The 21,722-nt window shown below is 55.1% G+C and overlaps 1 protein-coding gene across 1 annotated transcript; it reads left to right on the top strand.

The window, feature by feature from the left end:
• Nucleotides 1–998: 998 nt before the first annotated feature.
• LOC132084769 (putative PIP5K1A and PSMD4-like protein) lies at nt 999–21,722 on the top strand. The gene is made up of 26 exons (XM_059490021.1): nt 999–1,053; nt 2,847–2,881; nt 3,020–3,094; nt 4,117–4,247; nt 4,501–4,618; nt 5,158–5,310; nt 6,264–6,563; nt 7,291–7,511; nt 8,309–8,392; nt 8,556–8,604; nt 9,073–9,157; nt 9,719–9,868; nt 10,753–10,897; nt 11,484–11,543; nt 11,995–12,058; nt 12,570–12,716; nt 15,452–15,489; nt 16,273–16,413; nt 17,101–17,215; nt 17,958–18,044; nt 18,712–18,780; nt 19,116–19,331; nt 19,942–20,050; nt 20,489–20,620; nt 20,737–20,804; nt 21,430–21,722. Exons 3-26 carry the CDS (start codon nt 3,020–3,022, stop codon nt 21,622–21,624), a joined length of 2,952 nt encoding a protein of 983 aa, XP_059346004.1. The 5' UTR covers nt 999–1,053; nt 2,847–2,881; the 3' UTR covers nt 21,625–21,722.

Raw genomic sequence — 21,722 nt, 5'->3', positions numbered from 1 at the left:
CGTGACGGCATTGTGTTTGGGGTGGCGCCATTATGTGAGTGAATCATGGGGGATTTTTGGGGTTGTTTTGGGGGAATTTTTGGATTTTTGGTTTGGGTGAAATAACCAGGATTTTGGGAAAAAAATGGGGTATTTAGGGGGAAAAATGGGGATTATAGAGTCAAAAATGGGTATTTTTAGGGGACTTTCTGGGGGGTTTGGGGTTTTTTTGGGGAGGTTCCCAGTGTGTGGGGTGACGTCGTGGGGTGGGTGTGACAGCTGTGATGTCATGTGACAGAGTGTGGGCACTCTATGACATCACGGGATGACAGGGCAGGGTTGTGGCTCTGTGACCTCATAGGGTAGGCACATCGATGCATAAATCAGCAGTGTGACATCACAGGATGGAGATGTGTGTGTGTGTGTGTGCTCTGTGACGTCACAGGATGAGAACGCGTGCGCTCCCATGACGTCACTGATTCGGAGTGCATGAGGGTGACATCATTTCACGTTGTGCTCAATGAGCTCAGTGTGACGTCACTCCGCCCCACCCTCCGCCCGTCACGTGACGCCGCTGGGCCGAATACGAGCGGGGGAAGGCGGAGCCGCTGTCGGGGCCGCGCATGCGCCGTGCTGCCCCGCCCGCGTGGCCCCCTCTGCCCCCATCGCCCACGGCCGCGTGGGGCGCGCCGGGAGGGGCGGGGCTGAGCGCGGAAAGGGCGTGGTCTGGCACAGAATGGGGCGTGGCCACGCGCGATTGGTGACGCTCGGCATGGAGGGGGCGGAGTGGAATGTGAAGAGGCGCGGCTTAGCCGTGAGGGGGTGGAGCCGTGCATAGGATAGGCGGGGCTGAACCGCAGGTGGGCGTGTCTGTGCCCACATAAGCAGTGTCAATACGCGGAGTGGGCGTGGTTTGTCCCGAAAGGGGCGTGACCGTGTGGGCGGGGGCGTGGCCGGGCGTGGCGGGCGGGGGCGGGCTGAGGGTGGGGGGGCGCAGCGCGCGCTCCAAGATGGCGGCGGCGGCGGCGGGGCCCGAGTCCGGCGGCAGCAGCGGCAGCAGCGGCGGCCTCGGCGGTACCGGCCGGGAACGGGCCCGGGGGGCGCGGCTGGGGCGGCCGGGGGCGAGGGAAGGGCCGGGGGGGGCTGAGGGCGTGAGGGGCTGAGGGGGGAATGGGGGCGTGAGCGGAATGGGGCGGTCTGGGGGGGATTTGGGGGGTTATGAGGGGGATTGTAGGGGTTATGAGGGGGCTTATAGGTGTTATAAGGGGGATCTTGGGGGTTATGAGTGGGGTTCGGGGGGTTATGAGGAGAATTATAGGGGTTATGATGGGTCTGGGGGCGTGAGGGGCTGAGGGGGCAACGTGAGGGTGAGGAGGCTCTGGGGCGTGAGGCGATTTTAGGGAGATTTAGGGGCTTTTTGGGGGGTTATTAGGGGGATTTAGGGGGTTATGAGAGAGATTATGGGGGTTAGGAGGGGGATCTGGGGGGTTATGAGGGGAATTTTGGGGCTGTGAGGGGGATTTGGTGGCTGTGAGGGGGATTTGGGGGTTATGAGGGGGTATTGGGGGTTACCAGGGGGTTATGAGGGGTCTGGGGGCGTGAGGGGGCTCTGAGGGGTTTTTTGGGGGGGTTTTGGGGTGTTTTGGATGAGTTTAGGCCTGGGAGACTCAGGGGGTTTGGGGAGTTTTTTGGGGTATAGAAGTTTAGGGATGATGGGGATTTTGGGGGTCTTCAGGGTTTTTTGGGAGTGTAAAACTCTGGGGCTGAGTGGGGTTTTTGGGGTCTTTATGGGGTTATTTTGGAGAAGTGTGGGACTCTTTTGGGGAGGGGATTTGGGGCTTCCCGGGGGAGTTTTGGGGCCCTTGGAGCTTCCCGGGGGTGTCTGAGGTGCCATGGGGGGAGCCCAGCCCCAACTTTTCCCTGGAAAAACCGAATTCCGAGTTTTCCTTTTTCTACAAAACACCTGGGAACGCTCGGGGGGGACCCGAGAGGCCCCAAAACTCCCAAAAATAAAAAATAAAAAAGGTGGGGAACGGGGCGGGGAGGGAGCAGCGTGTCGGTGCCAGGGAAATCCGATTCCCGTTCCCGTGCGGTGACTCACGGGGGTGGGATCGGCTCGCGGGGATCCCAAAATCACAGAAAAACCAAAAAAAAAACCAACAAAATGAGCCCGGGATCGGCTCGCGGGGATCCCAAAAAAAACCACAGAAAAATCCCCAAAAAACACAGAAAAATCCCAGAAAAACCCCAGAAAAATCACAAAACAATCACAAAATGAGCCCGGGATCGGGCAGCAAAGCCTCCCAAAATCCAAGAAAAATCCCAGAGCAGCAAAGCCCCGGGATTTGTTTGGACCAGCGGGGACGGGAGCCGGGGAAAGGGCTGGAAAATCGGGGATTGCCGCCTCGGAGGCTTTTTTGGGGATAAAACCGCCGATTTTGGAGCTTTTAACACCGGGGCTTTTCATTTTCCCGTTTTTTCCTGAAGCTGGCAGGATTGCTGGGAGAATCCAGCCCTTTATCCCACTTTTTTCAGCTCCAAATTGACTTTTCCACCTTAAATTTTGGGTTCATATCCATAAAAATTCCAGCTGAAAAGGAGCTCCTGGCTCCTCAATTTTCCCTGGAAGAGTTTGAGGCCTGATCCCTGATTTTCTGACTCTTTATCCGCGGGGCTTTTTGGGAATTTGGCTCCAGAAACCCCAGGAGAGCAGCGTGTGTGGGTGGGATAATTTAGGTTTTGTGTTTTGTTGGACTTTTCCCTGTTTTTGTGGGAGTTTTCCCGTTTTTCTGGGGGTTTTCTGGGGTTTTCCATTGCTTTTGTGGGATTGATTCTTTCTGAGTGTGGATTTTCCTTTCTTTTGGCAGGATCCAACACCTTCAAAAAGTCCCTGACTCCTGAGGTGAGTTCCAGGCTGGAAAAATCACAAATTTCAGATTTTCCTGCCAAAGTTTCTCAGGTGGTTTTGGGTGGGAATAACGCTGTAAAAATGAATTTTCCAATTTTTTCTCTCTCTTCCCGTTTTTTCTCTTTTCCCAAGATGCCAGGAGGATCCCAGACCATCCGGAAAGGCCACAGAGGAGTGGATTCCACGGGGGAAACCACCTACAAAAAGGTAAATTTTCACTTTTTTTCCCGTTTCCCGAGGAGTTTTGCCCGGGATCGCTGTGGGAATGGGAGGAGGTTCCATGGAAACGAAGGAAAAAGGGAATTTTTGGGTTTATTTTCCCCCCATTTTAATTGTCATGCAATTAAATTGTTCCTGCTGAATTTCTATTCCTGTTGAGTTTCTCTCATTCCCATTGAATTATTGCAATTCCTATTTCTGTTGAATTCCATCCGTTCCCATTGAATCTCTCCCGTTCCTATTGAATTTCTGTTCCCGTTCCCACTGAGTCCCCATTGCCTTTCCCACCAAATCCCTCCCATTTCCTCTGTGCTCCTGCCATTCCCAGCACCATTCTCGCTGTAATTCCCATCTCCATTGCCATTCCCACTGTAGTTCCCAGCTCCATTCCCATTCCCACTGTCATTCCCATTTTCCCTATTCCTGCTGTAATCCCCACTGTTTCCCCATTCCCAGCCCCATTCCCTCTGTACCCACCCTGTTTCCCTGTTCTCGGCTGTAATTCCTGTTCCCATTCCCGCTGTGATTCCCTTTCCCAGCTGTAATTCCCATTCTCATTCCCATTCCCAGCTGTAATTCCCATTCCCAGCTGTAATTCCCACTGTATGCGCCCCATTCCCTCTGTAATTCCCATTCTCACTGTAACCCCTGTTTGCCCTGTTCCCCATTCCCATTCCTGCTGTAATTCCCATTCCCACCCATTCCCAGGTGCAATCCCCTTTCCCATTCACGCTGTAACTCCCATTCCCATTCCTGCTGTAATTCCTGTTGCCATTACCTCTGTAATTCCCATTCCTGTTCCCGTTCCCGTCCTCTCTGTAACCCCCATTTCCCCCATTCCCCCCATTCCCACTGTAACCCCCGTTCCCATCCCCACTCTAACCCCATTCCCCTGTTCCTCCCCGTTCCCAGCTCTAATTCCCATTCCCGTCCCCGTCCCCATTCCCGCTCTATCCCCGTTCCCGTTCCCACTGTAACCCCATTTTCCCCCTTTCCCCCCGTTCCCCCAGACGACGTCGTCGGCGCTGAAGGGCGCCATCCAGCTGGGCATCACGCACACCGTGGGCAGCCTGAGCACCAAGCCCGAGCGCGACGTGCTCATGCAGGACTTCTACGTCGTGGAGAGCATCTTCTTCCCCAGGTCAGCACCCAGAGGGGTTCGGGGACCCCCTGTTCCCCGTGGGACCCCCAACCCCATTCCGGACCGTTCCATGTGGGATCCCCCCCCCCCGTTGCCCGTGGGACCCCCCAACCCCATTCCGGAATGTTCCGTGTGGGATCTCCCCGTGGGACCCCCCAGCCCCATTCCGGAACGTTCCATGTGGGATCCCCCCCCGTTCCCCGTGGGACCCCCCAGCCCCATTCCGGAACGTTCCGTGTCCCCCCCCCCGCAGCGAGGGCAGCAACCTGACGCCCGCCCACCACTACAACGATTTCCGCTTCAAGACCTACGCGCCCGTGGCCTTCCGCTACTTCCGGGAGCTCTTCGGCATCCGCCCCGACGACTACCTGGTCAGCTGCCGGCGGGATCCCTTTCCCTTTTCCTTCCCCTTCTTCCCCGGAATGCCTTTCCCTTCCCTGGGTTTCCCTGGTCCTTTTTCGCATTCCCTTTTCTCATTTTCTTTCCCTGGAATTCCTTTTTCCGTTTTCCTTTTTCACCTTTCCTTTTTTCCTTTTTCCCTTTTGTCTTCCTTTTCCCTTTTCCTTCTCTCCTGTCCTCTCCTCTTCTCTTCCTCTTCCTCTTCTCTCTCCCCCTTTTCTTTCTCCTCTTTCTCTCCCTTTTTTCCCATTTTTCTTCCTTCCTTTCCCACATTTTGGGACACCTTTTCCCTTTCTCCTTCCCACATTTCCACATTTCCCCTCGTGCTGCCACCCAGCCGCTCCTGGCTGCCCTTCCCCTGTCCAAACCATTCCCCTGCTTGTTTTGAGCGGGAAAACTCCAATCCCCTGCTGTTCCCAGAAAAATCCCAATCCCAAATCCCCAATCCCATTCCCCTGCTGTCCCCAGTAAATTCCTAATCCGCAATCCCAATCCCGCTGTGTCCCCACAGTACTCCCTGTGCAGCGAGCCCCTGATTGAGCTCTCCAACTCGGGCGCCAGCGGCTCGCTGTTCTACGTCAGCAGCGACGACGAGTTCATCATCAAAACCGTGCAGCACAAGGAGGCCGAGTTCCTGCAGAAGCTCCTGCCCGGATACTACATGGTGAGAGAGCTGGAAATTCCGGGCATTCCCTGGCAATTCCAGCCCTGGGAAATCCCAGCAGGATCACTGGAGACAGCAGGACTGGGCTCGCATGCCCCTTCCAAACCCTGAATGCCCAAAATCCATGGAAAACCCCAACAATTCATACAAAGCCCTTCAAACCTGGGGGATTTGGATGCTCTTCTCACATTTTACCTGTGATTTTGACACATCCCCAACCCCAAAACCCCCGTAACAGCCCCCAAAACCACTCCATAGCCGCCCCATAACCCCCCAAAACCCCAAACCCCCGTGCCTCTGCAGCACCCTCCCCATGTGTCTCCTGTGCAGAGCCTGAACCAGGACCCGCACACGCCGCTGCCCAAGTTCTATGGGCTGTACTGCCAAAAAAAACCCCCAAAACCCCCAAAAAAAACCCCAAAACCCCCATAACACCCCCCAAAAACCCCCCCCAAAACCACTCTAAAACCCCCCAAACTCCGTGCCTCTGCAGCTCACTCTCCATTTCCCTCCTCTGCAGAACCTGAACCCGGACCCCCGCGCACGCCGCTGCCCAAGTTCTACCGGCTGTACTGCCAAAAAAAACCCCAAAACCCCCATAACACCCCCAAACCCTGGTGACTGTGCAGACCCTGCCCATTTCTGTGCAGAACCTGAGTCAGAACCCGCGCACGTCTCTGCCCGAGTTCTACGGGCTGTGCTGCCAAAAACCCCCCATAACAGCCCCCAAAACCCCCAGACTCCGTGCCCCTGCAGCTCACTCTCCATTTCCCTCCTCTGCAGAACCTGAACCAGAACCCGCGCATGCCGCTGCCCAAGTTCTGTGGGCTGTACTGCCAAAAACCCCCCAAAACCACTCCAAACCCCCCCAAACCCCCCATAACACCCCCCAAAACCCCCAGACTCCGCGCCCCTGCAGCTCACTCCCCGTTTCTCTCCCCGTTTCTCTGCAGAACCTGAACCAGAACCCGCGCACGCTGCTGCCCAAGTTCTACGGGCTGTACTGCGTGCAGGCGGGCGGCAAGAACATCCGCATCGTGGTGATGAACAACCTGCTGCCGCGCTCGGTGCGCATGCACCTCAAGTACGACCTCAAGGGCTCCACCTACAAGCGCCGCGCCTCGCCCAAGGAGCGCGACAAGGCCTTCCCCACCTTCAAGGACCTGGACTTCATGCAGGACCTGCCCGACGGGCTCTTCCTGGACGCCGACATGTACAACGCGCTCTGCAAGACGCTGCAGAGGGACTGCCTGGTCAGGCGCGGGGGGGTTCGGGTGGGATGGGGTTTTTGGGGGGGATTTGGGGGTGTTCTGCATTTTTTCCTGGGTTTTTTTTTTTTTGTTTTTTTTTTTTGGAAATCAGAGGCGTTCTGCATTTTTTCCTGGGTTTTTTTTTTGGGGGATTAGGGTTGTCCTGTATTTTTTCCTGGGGTTTTTTTTGGGAAATCGGGGGTGTTCTGAATTTTTTCCTGTTTTCTTTTTTTAAATCGGGGGTGCTCTTTTTTCCTGTGTTTTTTTTTTTTTTTTATATCAGAGGTGTTCTGCCTTTTATCCTGAATTTTTTTTTTTTTTTTTGTAATCCAGGGTATTCTGCCTTTTTTCCTAGTTTTTTTGGGAAATCAGGGACGTTCTGCTTTTTTTTCTGTTTTTTGGGGAAATTGGGGGTGTTCTGTGCTTTTTCCTGATTTTTAAGGGAAAATTCAGGGTGTTCTGTGCTATTTTGTGTTTTTTGGGGGAAACTGGGGGTGTTCTGTGCTTTTTCCTGTTTTTTGGGGAAAATTGGGGGTGTTCCACCCTTTTCCACGTTTCTGGGTTTTTTCCATGGAAAACTTGTGTTTGTCCCACCCTTTTCCCTGTTTCTGTGGGTTTCTAATGAAACATTTTTCCGGAAGATCCCGACCCGTGGTCCAACCCCGTTTTTGCCCATTCCCAGTTGGGAACCCCCCGTTCCATCCCCAAATTCCCAAATTCTCATTTCCAGGTGCTGCAGAGTTTCAAGATCATGGATTACAGCCTGCTGGTGGCCATCCACAGCCTGGACCAGGCGCAGCGCGAGCGCGCGGCCGCCGGAGCCCCCCGGGACGGCGACGGCGACCGGGACCCCCGCGGGCGGCCGGCGGCGCAGAGAGCGCTGTACTCCACGGCCATGGAGTCCATCCAGGGCGAGGCGCGGCGGGGAGGCACCATCGAGACCGACGATCAGTGAGATTGATTGATTATTGATTGGTTATTGATTGGTTATTGATTGGGGTTCACGGGGACCGGGACCCCAGCGGCGCAGAGAGCGCTGTACTCCACGGCCATGGAGTCCATCCAGGGCGAGGCGCGGCGGGGAGGCACCATCGAGACCGATGATCAGTGAGATTGATTGATTATTGATTGGTTATTGATTGATTGGGAGTCACTGAGATCCATTCCCCATTGCCTGACCCCATTCCTCATTCCCTTTCCCCATTCCCTGATCCATTCCTCATTCCCTTTCCCCATTCCCTGATCCATTCCTCATTCCCTTTCCCCATTCCCTGATCCATTCCCCATTCCCTGATCCATTCCTCGTTCCCATTCCCCATTCCCTGATCCATTCCCCATTCCCTGATCCATTCCTCCTTCCCATTCCCCGATCCATTCCTCATTCCCTTTCCCCATTCCCTGATCCATTCCTCATTCCCTGATCCATTCCCTGATCCATTCCTCATTCCCTTTCCCCATTCCCTGATCCATTCCCCGTTCCCTTTCCCCATTCCCTGATCCATTCCCCATTCCCTGATCCATTCCTCATTCCCTTTCCCCATTCCCTTTCCCCATTCCCTGATCCATTCCCCATTCCCTTTCCCCATTCCCTGATCCATTCCCCATTCCCTTTCCCCATTCCCTGATCCATTCCCCATTCCCTTTCCCCATTCCCTGATCCATTCCTCGTTCCCTTTCCCCATTCCCCATTCCCCGATCCCATTCCCCATTCCCTGATCCATTCCTCATTCCCATTCCCCTTTTCCCAGGATGGGCGGAATTCCCGCCCGGAATTCCCGGGGGGAGCGGCTGCTGCTCTACATCGGCATCATCGACGTCCTGCAGTCCTACAGGTCAGTCGGTCGTTATTAATTAATTACCCGTTAATTAACCCGCATTTCCTGAGCCTTGGGATCCCCCCGAGACCGGGAGTTTCCGCCGTGGGCTTCAAACCCCGCGAATTCCTGGGAGTTTTGGGAATTCCGTGGGAATTTCTGCTCCATTCCCTCCCCACAGGTTCGTGAAGAAGCTCGAGCACTCCTGGAAGGCCCTGGTGCACGACGGGGTGAGTGGCAAATGGGAGTTTCTGTGGAAAAACGGGAATTTTTATGGAAAAAGGGGAATTTTTATGGAAAAAAATGGGGATTTTTTAATGGAAAAGGAACTTTTTGAAAGGAAAACGTCCTTTTTAAGGAAAACTGACCCTTTCTTATGGAAAGCCCCCAATCTTGAAGGAAAACTCCCAACTTCAGTGGAAAATCCCCAGATTTTAAGGGAACTCCCAAAAGTTTGATATTTTCCACCCCCTTGAATTCCTGAAATTTCCCCCCCTGAATTCGTGAGATTTCCACCCGAATCTCTGTGATTTATTCCCAAAATCCTGGAATTTACTCCCGAAATCCTGGAATTTCCTCCCGAATCTCTGTGATTTGTTCCCAAATCCCTGTAATTCCCCCCCGAGCCCCCCGGGGCTCCCCCTCCGGCCCGGAATTCCGGGGTTCCGGGGCTCATTCCCGTTTCTCCCGGGCTCCAGGACACGGTGTCCGTGCACCGGCCCAGCTTCTACGCCGAGCGCTTCCAACGCTTCATGTGCCACACGGTGTTCCACAGGATCCCACGTGAGTGCCAACAAAATTCCTGCTTTTCCCTCTGCAATTCCCACATCTCCGCCCCATGCCCCGTTTTTCCCCTTTTCCCCCCTTTTTTCCAGCCTTTTCCAGCTTTTTCCTGGTTTTTTTTCCGCTTTTCTCCTTCTCTGTCCCCTAAAAAAGCTGGAAAAATAATTTTTTAATGTTTTTTCCCCCTTTTCCGGGTTTTCCTGCTTTTTTCCTATTTTTTCCACCTTGTTTTTCCTTTCCTTGACATAAAAATTCCCTGGAAAAGTTGGAAAAGTGGTTTTTTGGGTTTTTTTTAGGGATTTTTTTCCCCCCTTTTCCAACCTTTTCCTTCTTCTTTTCTTTCCCTAAAACCCTGCCTGAAATCCGCTTTATTTGGAAATTGCTTTCCTCAGTGATTTTCCCTTTTCCTCCTCCTCCCCTCCTCCCTCCCCAGACCCCGGAACGCCGGGATATTCCCGGTTTCTCACGGAATTTCCCCCTTTTCCTCCTCCTCCTGCTCCTCCCTCCCCGATACCCCCGGGGTATCCCCGGTTTCTCACGGAATTTTCCCCCGTTTCCCAGTGAAGCCGTCCCCGTCCAAGAAGAGCCGCGGCGGCGCCGCCGTGCCCAGGAGGAGCTGCCAGGGGGGGACCCCGGCCCCGAACCCGGCCCCGAACCCGGCGGGGGGCGACGCCAGGGCCCCCCCGGGCCCCGACGTGGACCCCGAGCAAGGTGGGAGCTGGGAGCTCTGTCCCAAAAAAACCTGTTTGTGTCCTAAAAGTCCCGTTTGTATCGTGAAAAATCCTCGATTGTGTCCCGGAAAATCCTTGTTTATATCCCAAAAAATCCCCATTTGTATCCCAAAAAATCCCTGTTTTCATCCCACAGAATCCCCATTTCTATCCCAAAAGTCTCTACGCCATTCCCAGGTTCCTGATTCCATTCCCAGGTTCCCATTCCCAGTTTCCTCACCCCGTTTCCATTCCCATTGCAGGTTTCTGATACCAATCTCATTCCCGGTTTCCCGATCCCATTCCCAGTTTCCTGCCCCCAGTCCCATTCCTGTTCCTGTTCCCAGTTTCCCGTCCCCATTCCCAGATCTTCATTCCCAGTTTCCCAATTCTATTTCTGTTCCCGTTCTCATTGCAGGCTCCTGTCCCCAGTCCCATTCCCAGTTTCCTGTCCCCATTCCCAGTGTCCCATTCCCAGTTTCCTATTCCCAGTTTCCTGCCCCTATTCCCAGTTTCCTGTCCCCATTCCCAGTGTCCCATTCCCAGTTTCCTGCCCCCATTCCCAGTGTCCCATTCCCAGTTTCCTGCCCCTATTCCCAGTTTCCTGCCCCCATTCCCAGTGTCCCATTCCCAGTTTCCTGACCCCATTCCCAGTTTCCCATTCCCAGTTTGCTATTCCCAGTTTCCTGCCCCCATTCCCAGTTTCCCATTCCCATTCCCGTTGCAGGCTCCCGCCCGGATCTGCTCCCGTGCTCGGTGCCGGGGTTGGGCAGGGCCGCGCTGGCTCCGTCCCTGTCCCTGTCCCTGTCCCTGTGCCCATTCCCAGTTCCCCATTCCCAGTTCCCCATTCCCAGTTCCCATTCCCAGTTTCCGTTCCCGTTGCAGGCTCCCGCCCGGACCTGCTGCCGCGCTCGGTGCCGGACGCCACCGGGGCCGCGCTGGCTCCGTCCCTGTCCCTGTCCCCGTCGCCGTCGCCGTCCCTGTCCAGCCCCTCCCTGGGCAGCGCCGGAGCCACCTCCCCCCCCAGCAGGTGGGAAAAAGGGATTTGGGGCTGGGAATGGGGGGTTTGGGATCGGGAAAAGGGGTTTGGGATTGGAAACAGGGGGTTTGGGATTGGGGAATGGGGTTTGGGATCATTGCCAAGGGGTTTGGGACTGGGCAAAGGAGTTTGGGATTGAGAAAGGGGGTTTGGGATCGGGAATGGGGTGTTGGGGTTGGGAAGAGAGGGGTTTAGGATTGGAAAAGGGGGTTTGGGATCAGGAAAAGGGGGTTTGGGATCAGGAAACGGGGGTTTGGGATCAGGAAAAGGGGGTTTGGGATCAGGAAAAGGGGGTTTGGGATTGGGAACAGGGGTTTGGGATTATTTCTGAGGGGTCTGGGATTGGAAAAAGGCGATTGGGATTGGGGAATGGTGTTTGGGATCAGGAAAAGGGGTTTGGGATCAAAGAAAAGGGATTTGGGATCATTCCTGAGAGATCTGGGATCATTCCTGGGGTGTTTGGGATCGGGAAAAGGGGTTTGGGACCCTTCCCGGGTTTTTGGGGCCGTTTCCCTGGAATGCTCCATGGAAGATGGGGAATTCTGGAATTCTCACGGCTGATTCCGCATCCCCGCAGGTCCGTGGGGGTTGAGGTGCACCCGGGCCCCGTTGCAGCTCCCGCAGCCTCCCTGCCCAGGTGAGCCCAGGCGGGATTTTTTGGGATTTTATGGGATGTTTTTGGATTTTATGGGATTTTCCCCGGGAATTCCCGGGGTCTGGAGCTCGCTGCTTTCCCAAATTTGGGATTTTGGGGTTTGGAGCTCGCTGCTTTCCCAGACTTCCAGGGTTTTTGGGAAATTCCCAAATCCGGGGTGTTCCCGCTTCTCCTGCTCCCAGGGCTGGAATTCCTGTGGGATTCCCGGGGAATGTTAATGTTCTCTCCATCCGTAAATTCCATGGAATTCCTGGGTGGAATTTTCGCATCCTCCATGGGAAAACCTGGATTTTTCCGATGCCTTTCCGGTGGTTTCCCCAGGATTTCCTGGGAATTCCATGGGAGCAGCAGCAGGGGGTGGGGATTGAGGGCTGGGATTCCTTGGATTTCCCCCAAAAATTCCCCAAAATTCCCATTTTTCCCCTTTTTCCAGCGGATCCCCCGGGCCCTCCCTGCCCTTGGAGCTGGAGGAGCTGCCGGAGACCGAGATCAGCTTTGTGAGTGATTTCCATGGGAAAAAACCGGGAATTCCCTGGGATTGGGGTGGGGTTGGATCCTGGAATATCCCGGGAATGCAGCGGGAGCGGCTCTGGGCAGCCCAAAATCCCTGGAATTGCCCAAAAAGGAGGAAAACCCCTCATTCCAGAGGGTCTGGCATGTCCCTAATCCCCCAAATCCCTGGAATTGGAGGAAAAGCAGGAAAATCCCTCAATCCCGAGGGTCTGGAGTGTCCCAAATCCCCCAAAATCCCTGGAATTGCCCCAAAAAGGAGGAAAATCCCCCATTCCAGAGGGTCTGGAATATCCCAGATCCCACCCGGAGCATTCCCAGATTTTCCCTCCTTTCCCAGGGTTGGGAATTTTCGGGACAAACCCCAAACACTCCCTGGGGAACGTTCCCAGTTTTCCCAGTTTTTCTTCATTCCCTGTTTGTTTTCTCTTCCCAGTGAGCGGGCGCCGGTGGAATCCCAGCCAAGCCTCGGAATTCCGGAATTCCTGCTTTTCCCAGCGCTCCTGGAAAATTGGGAACGGCCCGAAAAAAATCGGGGACGCCCCTGGGAAATCGGGGATGCCCCGAAAAATATGGGGAATGCCCCGGAAAAAATCGGGAATGTCCCCAAAAAAAATCGGGAATGCCCCGGAAAAAATCGGGAACGTCAGGATCCCCCCGGAACTCCCAGGAACGCCGGGGATGGAAACCCCGGGAGCAGGGAGCTGAAATTGCCAGGAATTCCTGGATTTTGGGATGGGAAAAAGGGGGAGAGAATTCCTGGAAAATTCCCGGCTGGAATCAGAGCCGCGCCGATTTTTTGGGGGGGTTTTTTTGGGATTTTTAATCCTGATTTTTTTTTTTTTTTTTGGAATTTCCATGGGATCCCATCCCGGTTTTCAGTCCCGGGGGAGTTCTTGGGATTGTTAATTAGGAATTATTAATTATTAATTTTTATTCAGGAACTGGGGTTTGCTCTGGGTTTTCCATGGGAAATCCCTTGGAAAAGAGGGAAAAAGGAGGAGAAATCATGGAAAAGCTCCGGGCTCCCCTTTTCCCAGCAGGAATTTTGGGAAGCTTTTCCCACAGTCTGGGAAGAGTTTTTGGGATTTTTTGGGGGATTTTTTTTGGGAATTTTCGGGATTTTTTGGGATTTTGTGAATCCGAGCCCACCCCGGGATTTCCCCCCGGATTTTTTAAGGATTTCCCTCCAAAATCCCGGCTCAAATCCCACTTTTCCAGTCCCCACATCCCGTTTTTTAACACCTCTGACAATCCCACAAAATTCCCAGAGCAGATTTTGGGATGGGGGATAAAACAAAAACCCCAAACAAATCCAGAGTGAGGAATTTCCCACCTGGATCCCAAAATCCCAAAAATCCCCAAAATTCCCAAATTCCCAGAGCAGCCCCCGGGGCTGGTGCTGATTTTTGCTCCATCCCTGATTTTTTTTTAATGGAAAAATCTCCCTTTATCCCAAAGTCCCACTTGGAAAAATCCCATTTTTTATACAAACCCTGGAATTTCGAGCTTTTTGTGCCGAAAAACCCCCGGAACGTGGAGCAGGGAGGGAATTTCTCCCTGGCTCTCCCTTTTCCCACGTTTTTTAAGGAAAAGCTGAATTTTCCTGCCCCCGAATCCCGGATTTCCCTTGGAACGGCCTTAGCCCAGCACAGGGAACTCGGGGACAATTCCGTGGATTTCCCCTTTTTCCTTGGAATGTTTGTCTATATTAGACAAAGTCCCTCCCAGCCCCCTTTTATTCCCATTTTTTATCGCATCAGGAGGGGAAATTTCCCCAATTTCTTTTCCTAATTTTCCCCAATTTTTCCCCAATTTTTTCCCAATTTTTCCCAATTTTTTCCCAATTTTCCCTTTTTTTTCCCCGATTTTTCCCATTCCCCCCCCCCCTTCCTTCCCAGAACGGAATATTTATGAATATTTAAATATTTTTGGGATGATTCCCCTTTTTCCTGGGGATTCTCCCCATCCAGAGGCTGGGGTTGGAATTTTTGGGGGATTTTTTTTGTTGGGGTTTTGTTTTTTTGGGAATTTTCCTGTTCCCAAAGGGGGAAATTTGGGAATCGCGGGGGGAATTTTCCAGGAGAAAAAGAGGATTTGGCTCTTCCCGGGAGTGGGAACGGAATCCTCCTGGAATTTGGGGTGGAATTCCTGGAATTCTCCTGGAATTGGAATGGAAACGGCCCCAGATCGAGAGGGGAACCCGCGGGATTTTCATGGAATTTTCATGGACTTGGAACGGACTTTTCCTGGATTGGAGAACGGATTTCATGGAGTTCTCATGGATTTGGGACAGAATCCGTGGAATTTTCCTGGAATTTTCCTGGATTTGGGACAGATTTAATGGAAATTCTCCTGGATTTGGGGATGGAATTCTCCTGGATTTGGGAAATGGAATTTTCCTGGACTGTGGAATGGATTTCATGGAGGTTTCCTGGATTTGGGGCGGAATCCGTGGAAATTCTCCTGGATTTGGGACAGACTTTTCCTGGATTTGGGACAGGAATTTTCTTGGATTTGGGATGGAATCTGTGGAATTCTCCTGGATTTGGGACAGGAATTTTCCTGGATTTGGGACAGAATCCATGGAAATTATGGCTTTGGGAATGGAATTCTCCTGGACTTGGGACGGACTTTTCCTGGGTTTGGGAAATGGAATTTTCCTGGATTTGGGATGGAATCTGTGGAAATTCTCCTGGATTTGGGATGGAATCCGTGGGATTCCCCTGGAATTTTCTGGGGTTTTTTGCCCCCGGAATTCCCCCGGATTCGGGAATTTGGATTTCGTGGAATTTCCCCGGAATTTCCCCCGGGTTCGGGGATGGAATTTTCCTGGATTTGGGAATGGAGTTCGTGGAACTGCCGTGTCCAGCCTGGAATTGTTTGTCACCCTCGGGTCTGTCCCCACACGGGGCCAGCTCTGACTGGGGACCTTGGGGACAGCCCTGGGGACATTTGGGGGACATCGAGGGGACATTTAGGGGCACTCCCGGGGTGGCCTTGGCTGGGGGGGACATTGAGGACACCCCTGGGCACAAGGGGACATCTCGGGGGGGACACAGGACATGGGGACAGCCCTGGGGTGGCACAGGGGGACAGGAGACACCCCGAAGCTGTTCTCGGAGCCCCTCGCAGACCTCGCGGGGTGTGGCGGTGGGAGGGGACCTTTGGGGACAGTCCGGGACCTTTGGGGACAATTCGGGACCTTTGGCGACGGAGATGTCCCCTGGCAATCATGGCGCCCCGCCCAGGACTACAACTCCCAGCATGCTCCGCCATGCGACACGCCTAGACGGGGCACGCTGATTGGCGGCGGAGTCTGGACCAATCAGCGCGCGCGTTGTTGGGCGCTGTGGGGAGCGGGCCGGCGCTGAGGGGAGGAAGGAGCCAAGATGGTTCTGGAGAGCACCATGGTGTGGTGAGAGCCCCGAGAGCGCCGGGACACCCCCGGGAGCCCCCAGGGAACCCTCGGGCAAACCCGCGGGAACCCCTGGGCAACCTCCGGGCAGCCCCGGCCCGCCCGGGCGCTTTCCCTGAGTCATGGCGGGGGCGCCGAGCGGGCCGGGCCTGAGGGGAGACGGGGCTGAGGGGACAGGAGAGGACAGGGGGGACATGAGGGGACAGACAGGGACAGAGAGGGACAGGAGAGACAGACAAGGGCAGGAGGAACAGGGGGTGAAAGGGAGACGGGGCTGAGGGGAAAGGGGGGACATTAGGAGACAGGACCTGAGGGGATGGGGGGGCTGAGGGGACAGACATGGACAGGAGGGGACAGGGGGGACAGAAGGGGACAGGGGGGACAGAAGGGGACAGGGGGGACAGAAGGGGACAGGCAGGGACAGGAAGGGTCTGAGGCAGAGATTTTGTGGGATGAGCCTCACCTGTCCCCAAAAAAACCCTGCATTTTGGGGGAATGAATGTCAGCAATTCCCCAAAAGTCCCAGGTTTGGGGGGAGCAACATCAGCCATTCAAAAAAAATAGTAGAAAAGGTGATTTTGGGGAATGAGCCTTGGCTATCCCAAAAAAATCAGATGTTTGTGATGAACATCCGCATTCCCATAAAAATCTCATTTTAGACTGGAATGAGCCTCATTTTTCCCTGAAATAAAGTGGATTTTAGGGAGCTAAACCCGAACCACCCAACACAGGGAATTTCCCGGGATCCCCTTGTAACATTCCCGGTGTTTTTGGGAATTGCAGCGTGGACAACAGCGAGTACATGCGGAACGGGGACTTCCTGCCGACGCGGCTGCAGGCGCAGCAGGACGCCGTCAACATCGTGTGCCACTCCAAGACGCGCAGCAACCCCGAGAACAACGTGGGGCTCATCACCCTGGCCAAGTGAGGGGCTCCGGGGGTCCGCGGGAGAGGGGCTGGGAACGGCTGGGAGGGACCAGGAATGAGCCTGGAATGGCAGCGACTGGGGAATGGTTCTGGGGTGGGAACTTCAGGAGTTCTTGGAGTGGCTGATTTCCATTTGGAACGCGAGGAATCTGGGGATTTTGGGGCCATTTCAGGTGGGAACTTCAGGAGTTCTTGGAATGGCTGTTCCCACGTGGAATGGGATGGATACTGAGAGGGGTTTGGGGATCCCTCAGCTGGAAATACATGGAGAAGGGGCAGGGAATTGTTGGAAAACTGTTTGGAATAACTGGGAACGAGTGCTTGGAATGGGAGGGATCTGAGGATTTTGGAGGTGGGAACTTCAGGAATTCTTGGAATGGGATGGATCTGGGGATCGCTGGAAGCTGGGGAAATCTGGGAATTTGGAGAATTGCCATCCAGATTCCCAAAGAATCCCCAGGAGTTGCTCCTGTAGCTGTGAGGCGCTGCCAGCCCTGGAGCCGAGCCCGGCCTGAATCCAGGGGGAATTTCCTGAATCCCAGGGGTGAATCCAGGGGGAATTTCCTGAATCCCAGGGGTGAATCCAGGGGGAATTTCCTGAGTCGCAGGGGGGCAGTTCCCTCCCAGCCTGAGTCCCAGGGTGTAAATTCCCTCCCGTGTCGCCCCGTTGCCGTCTCCCCGCAGTAACTGCGAGGTGCTGACCACGCTGACCCCGGACACCGGGCGCATCCTGTCCAAGCTGCACACGGTGCAGCCCAAGGGCAAGATCACCTTCGGCACCGGCATCCGCGTGGCACACGTGAGTGTCCCTGTGTGGGGTTCCCGGGAATTCCTGGGAGTTCCGGACGCTCCCGGGGGCCTGGATGGGGGAAATGTGGGGTTTCCCTGTGGTGGAAATGGTGGGGGAGGCTGTGAAGCGTAAATCCATGGGAATTCCACAGAATTCCACCAGAAATCCGTGGGAATTTCACAGAAATCCATGGAAATTCCACAAAAATCCATGGCAATTTCACAGAATTCCACCAGAAATTCATGGGAATTCCACAGAATTCCGCCATAAATCCATGGGAATTTCACAGAAATCCATCATAAATGCATGGGAATATCACAGAAATCCATGATAAATCCATGGGAAATTCCACAGACATTCACCATAAATCCACTGAAATTTTACAGAAATTGACCATAAATCCATGGGAATTTCAGAGAAATCTGTGGGAAACCACTGTAAATCCATGGGAATTCCACAGAAATCCACCATGAATTCATGGAAATTTTACAGAAATCCATGGAAATCTACCATAAATCCATGGGAATTTCACCGAGTACCATGGGAATTTCTCAGAAATCCGTGGAACCCCACCATAAATCCATGGAAGTTTCACAGAAATCCACCATAGATCCATGGGAATTTCACAGAAACCTCGCCCAAATGCCGGGATCTGGGTTGGGAGATCCCCATTTTCCCGGGATGTGGGGCAGGCAGGGGATCCCCGATTTCCTGGGAGCAGCCCCAGATCCGCGGTTTGTCTCTGGTGCAGCTGGCGCTGAAGCACCGGCAGGGCAAGAACCACAAGATGAGAATCATCGCCTTCGTGGGCAGCCCCGTGCACGACAGCGACAAGGACGTGAGTGCCAGGGGGGAACGACACCGGGATCAGGGCTGGGATCGGGGCTGGGATCACGGGATAACAACAGGATAACAGCGGGAATAATCATGGGATCACTGCAGGATCGGGGCTGGGATCACAGGATAACAGCGGGAATAATCATGGGATCACTGCAGGATCTCTGTGGGATAATGGAATAACAAGGGGATAACTGTGGGATTGGGGCTGGGATGACAGAATCACTGTGGGATCTCTGTGGGATAACAAGGGGATAACAACGGGATCACTGCAGGATCAGGTCTGGGGTAACAGGATAACAACAGGTTAACAGTGGGATTAGGGCTGGGATCACTGTGGGACAACAGTGGGATCGGGGCTGAGATAATGGGATAACAATGGGAATAATAATCATGGGATCAATGCGGGATTGGGTCTGGGAACACGGGATAACAACGGGATCAGCTCCCATGAAATCCACGGCTTAGCCCAGGATTGGCCCAGGATTGGGGGAGTCACAAGTGTGGATCCCTGTGGTGGATCCCTGAGCTGATCCCCGGGGTGGATCCCTGGGATGGATCCCTGGGCAGCCGATTCAGGCCCAAGTGTGGAATGTCAGTGGGGTCTGGGCGCTGGGCCAGGTCCCAGATCCTGCTGATCCCAGGGAATTGCTGCCTCTCCCACCCAGCTGGTGAAGCTGGCCAAGCGTCTGAAGAAGGAGAAGGTCAACGTGGACATCATCAACTTCGGGGAGGAGGTGAGAGTCCTGGGAATTGCCACGTTCCAGAGGGAATTCTGGGGCCTTTTGCAGCTCCATGTTGGGGCTGGGAAATCCTGGGAATGAGGGCAGGCCTTGAGGGTTTTCCCTGGATCCCAAACCCTCTCCAACCCCGTTCCTGCTGGGAACCTGCTGACAGTCGCATTTGCCATTCCCAGAGCCCTCTCCTGGCACCACAACCCCAACAAACGCCAGATCCCTCCCCAGACCCCAATCCCATTCCCAGCCCCTCAGCATTCCCAATCCCCCATTCCCAGCCCCTCACCACCCCGATCCCCCATTCCCAGCCCCTCACCACCCCGATCCCGTCGCAGGAGGCCAACACGGAGAAGCTGACGGCGTTCATCACGGCGCTCAACGGCAAGGACGGCAGCGGCTCCCACCTGGTGACGGTGCCGCCGGGGCCCAGCCTGGCCGACGCCCTCATCAGCTCCCCCATCCTGGCGGGCGAGGGCGGCGCCATGCTGGGGCTGGGCGCCTCCGACTTCGAGTTCGGCGTGGATCCGAGCGCAGATCCTGAGCTGGCTCTGGTAGGGACCCCAAAAACCCCAAATGTCCCAATTCCCCAAATCCTGCTGGGGCTGGGCGCCTCCGACTTCGAGTTCGGCGTGGATCCCAGTGCTGACCCCGAGCTGGCTCTGGTAGGGACCCCAAAAACCCCAAAATTACTGGGAATCGGGTGTTTCCAACATCAAAATCCCATAAAACCGCAAATCCCCACAGCACTGAACCCCAGGGCTCCCAGCCCCCTCCTGCCCCCCATCCCTGGCTTTTCCCAGATCCCAAATCCGGGGTTTTGGGATTCTGCAGGCGCTGCAGGTGTCCCATTTCTCAGAGCCCCAGCCATGTTTTGGGGTGTATTCCAAGCCCTGTTTTGGGGTGTATGCCCAGCCGTGTTTTGGGGTGTTATGTCCCAGATCCCAAATCCAGGTTTTGGGGTGTTTGTGCTGGCGCTCCGGGTGTCCCATTTCCGAGATCCCCAAGCCAGGGTTTTGGGGTGTTTTCTCCCAGATCCCCAGCCCTGTTTTGGGGTATTTTGGGATGTATCCCCAGCCCTGTTTTGGGGTGTATCCCAATCCATTTTGGGGTGTTTTGTCCCGTTTCCCTGATCCCAGTCCCTGTTTTGGGGCGTGTTTGCAGGCCCTGCGCGTGTCCATGGAGGAGCAGCGGCAGCGGCAGGAGGAGGAGGCGCGCAGGGCGGCCGCGGCCTCGGCGGCGGAGGCCGGCATCGGAGCCACCGGCGGAGATGGTGAGGGGCTGGGATGGGAGTGATGGGAATGGGATTGATGGGAACGGAATTGGGAGCAGGATTGGCAGCGGGGTTGGGAATGGCATTGATGGGATGGCATTGATGGGATGGGATTTGTGAGATGGGAACAGGATTGATGGGTTTGGGAACGGGGTTGGGAATGAGGTGGATGAGATGGGACTTGTGGGATGGGAAGGGGGTTTATGGGATGGGGTTTGTGGGATAGGAATGAGGCGATGGGATGGGATGGGAATGAGGAGGACTGAAAATCAGGATGGGCTCAGACTGGACATCGGGGATTTTAACCCTTCCCTGGGCGGGTGGGGACGCCCATTCCTGGGACACCCCTGGATTCCTGGGCTATCCCATGCATTCCTGGGCATTCCTGGCCACTCCATGCATTCCTGCACACCCCGTGCATTCGTGCCCTGTGTGCAGAGTCGGACGAGGCCCTGCTCAAGATGACCATCGGGCAGCCGGACTTTGGCCGCGCGGGGCTGCCGGACCTGAGCTCCATGAGCGAGGAGGAGCAGATCGCCTACGCCATGCAGATGTCCCTGCAGGGCGCCGGTGCGTGGGGAAACCGGGGGGAAACCCCGGGAAAAACCTGGGAAAAACCTGGGATAACCCCGGGACTGGGGCCTGGGGCTGCCCGGGATCAGCTCAGGGTTTGTTTGGCTTTGCAGAGTTTGCCCAGGCCGAGGCGGCCGAGGTGGACAGCGGGGCGGCCATGGACACCTCCGAGCCCGCCAAGGTGGGGAGTTCCCGCAATTGCCAGCGTTACCAGCTCGTTCCATCAGTCCCATCCCAATCCCATCCCCTCAATCCCATCCATCCCGTCAATCCCATCCATCCCATCCCACCCACAGGACAGGGACGGGGTCACCCTCAGGGTTCTTCCATCCCAAACCATTCCAGGACTCCCTGTCCTGCTTTCTTTGGGATTTTAGGGATGAGATCCTGGATCCTTCCCTGGTTATTCCTTCCCTGGATTCCCCATCCCTGGGAGTGTCCAGGGCCCCCATTCCATACTCCAGTAATAATCCCAGTCCCTCTAGACCCATCTGGATCAGGATGATCCTGAATCCCCCAGAATGATCCCAGATCCCCCAGAGGGATCCCAAATCCTCCAGGACATTCCTGAATTCGCTGGGTTTTCCTGTAGATCTGGATGATCCCAAATCCCCCGGGCCGATCCCGAATCCCCCGGGATGACCCAAAATCCCCTGGGATGATCCCCAATTCCCCAGGATGATCCCAGATCTCCCAGGATGATCCCGCATTCCCTGGGTTTTCCCGTGGATCTGGATGTTCCCCAATCCCCCGGGCCGATCCCCAATCCCGCCCTTTCCCCGCCATTCCCGTTGCGTTCCCCGCAGGAGGAGGACGACTACGACGTGATGCAGGACCCCGAGTTCCTGCAGAGCGTGCTGGAGAACCTGCCCGGCGTGGATCCCAACAACGAGGCCATCCGCAACGCCATGGGCTCGCTGGCCTCGCAGGCGCACCGCGAGCAGGGCCGCGGGGAGCGCGAGCAGCACCGCGGGGACAGGAAGGACGAGGAGAAGAAGTGAGAGAGGCGGACGCGGCAGCCGCGGCGCCGGGAATTGCGGAAATAAACGGAATTAAAGGCACCTCTTGGGAACGGTGCGAATAAAGGAGTTTTTTGGCA

Source organism: Ammospiza nelsoni, chromosome 28, assembly GCF_027579445.1.
Source record: "Ammospiza nelsoni isolate bAmmNel1 chromosome 28, bAmmNel1.pri, whole genome shotgun sequence".
Lineage (NCBI taxonomy): Eukaryota > Metazoa > Chordata > Aves > Passeriformes > Passerellidae > Ammospiza > Ammospiza nelsoni.
Note: the sequence above shows the minus strand (reverse complement) of the source record. Positions and strands in the feature narration are given on the sequence as shown.

Coding starts and splice junctions, on each gene's coding strand:
- LOC132084769 (XM_059490021.1), top strand. CDS start 3,020: ATGCCAGGAGGATCCCAGACCATCCGGAAAGGCCACAGAGGAGTGGAT. Junction 11,544..11,994: donor CCCGCAGCCTCCCTGCCCAG/GTGAGCCCAGGC, acceptor CCCTTTTTCCAG/CGGATCCCCCGGGCCCTCCC. Junction 18,781..19,115: donor TCATCAACTTCGGGGAGGAG/GTGAGAGTCCTG, acceptor ATCCCGTCGCAG/GAGGCCAACACGGAGAAGCT.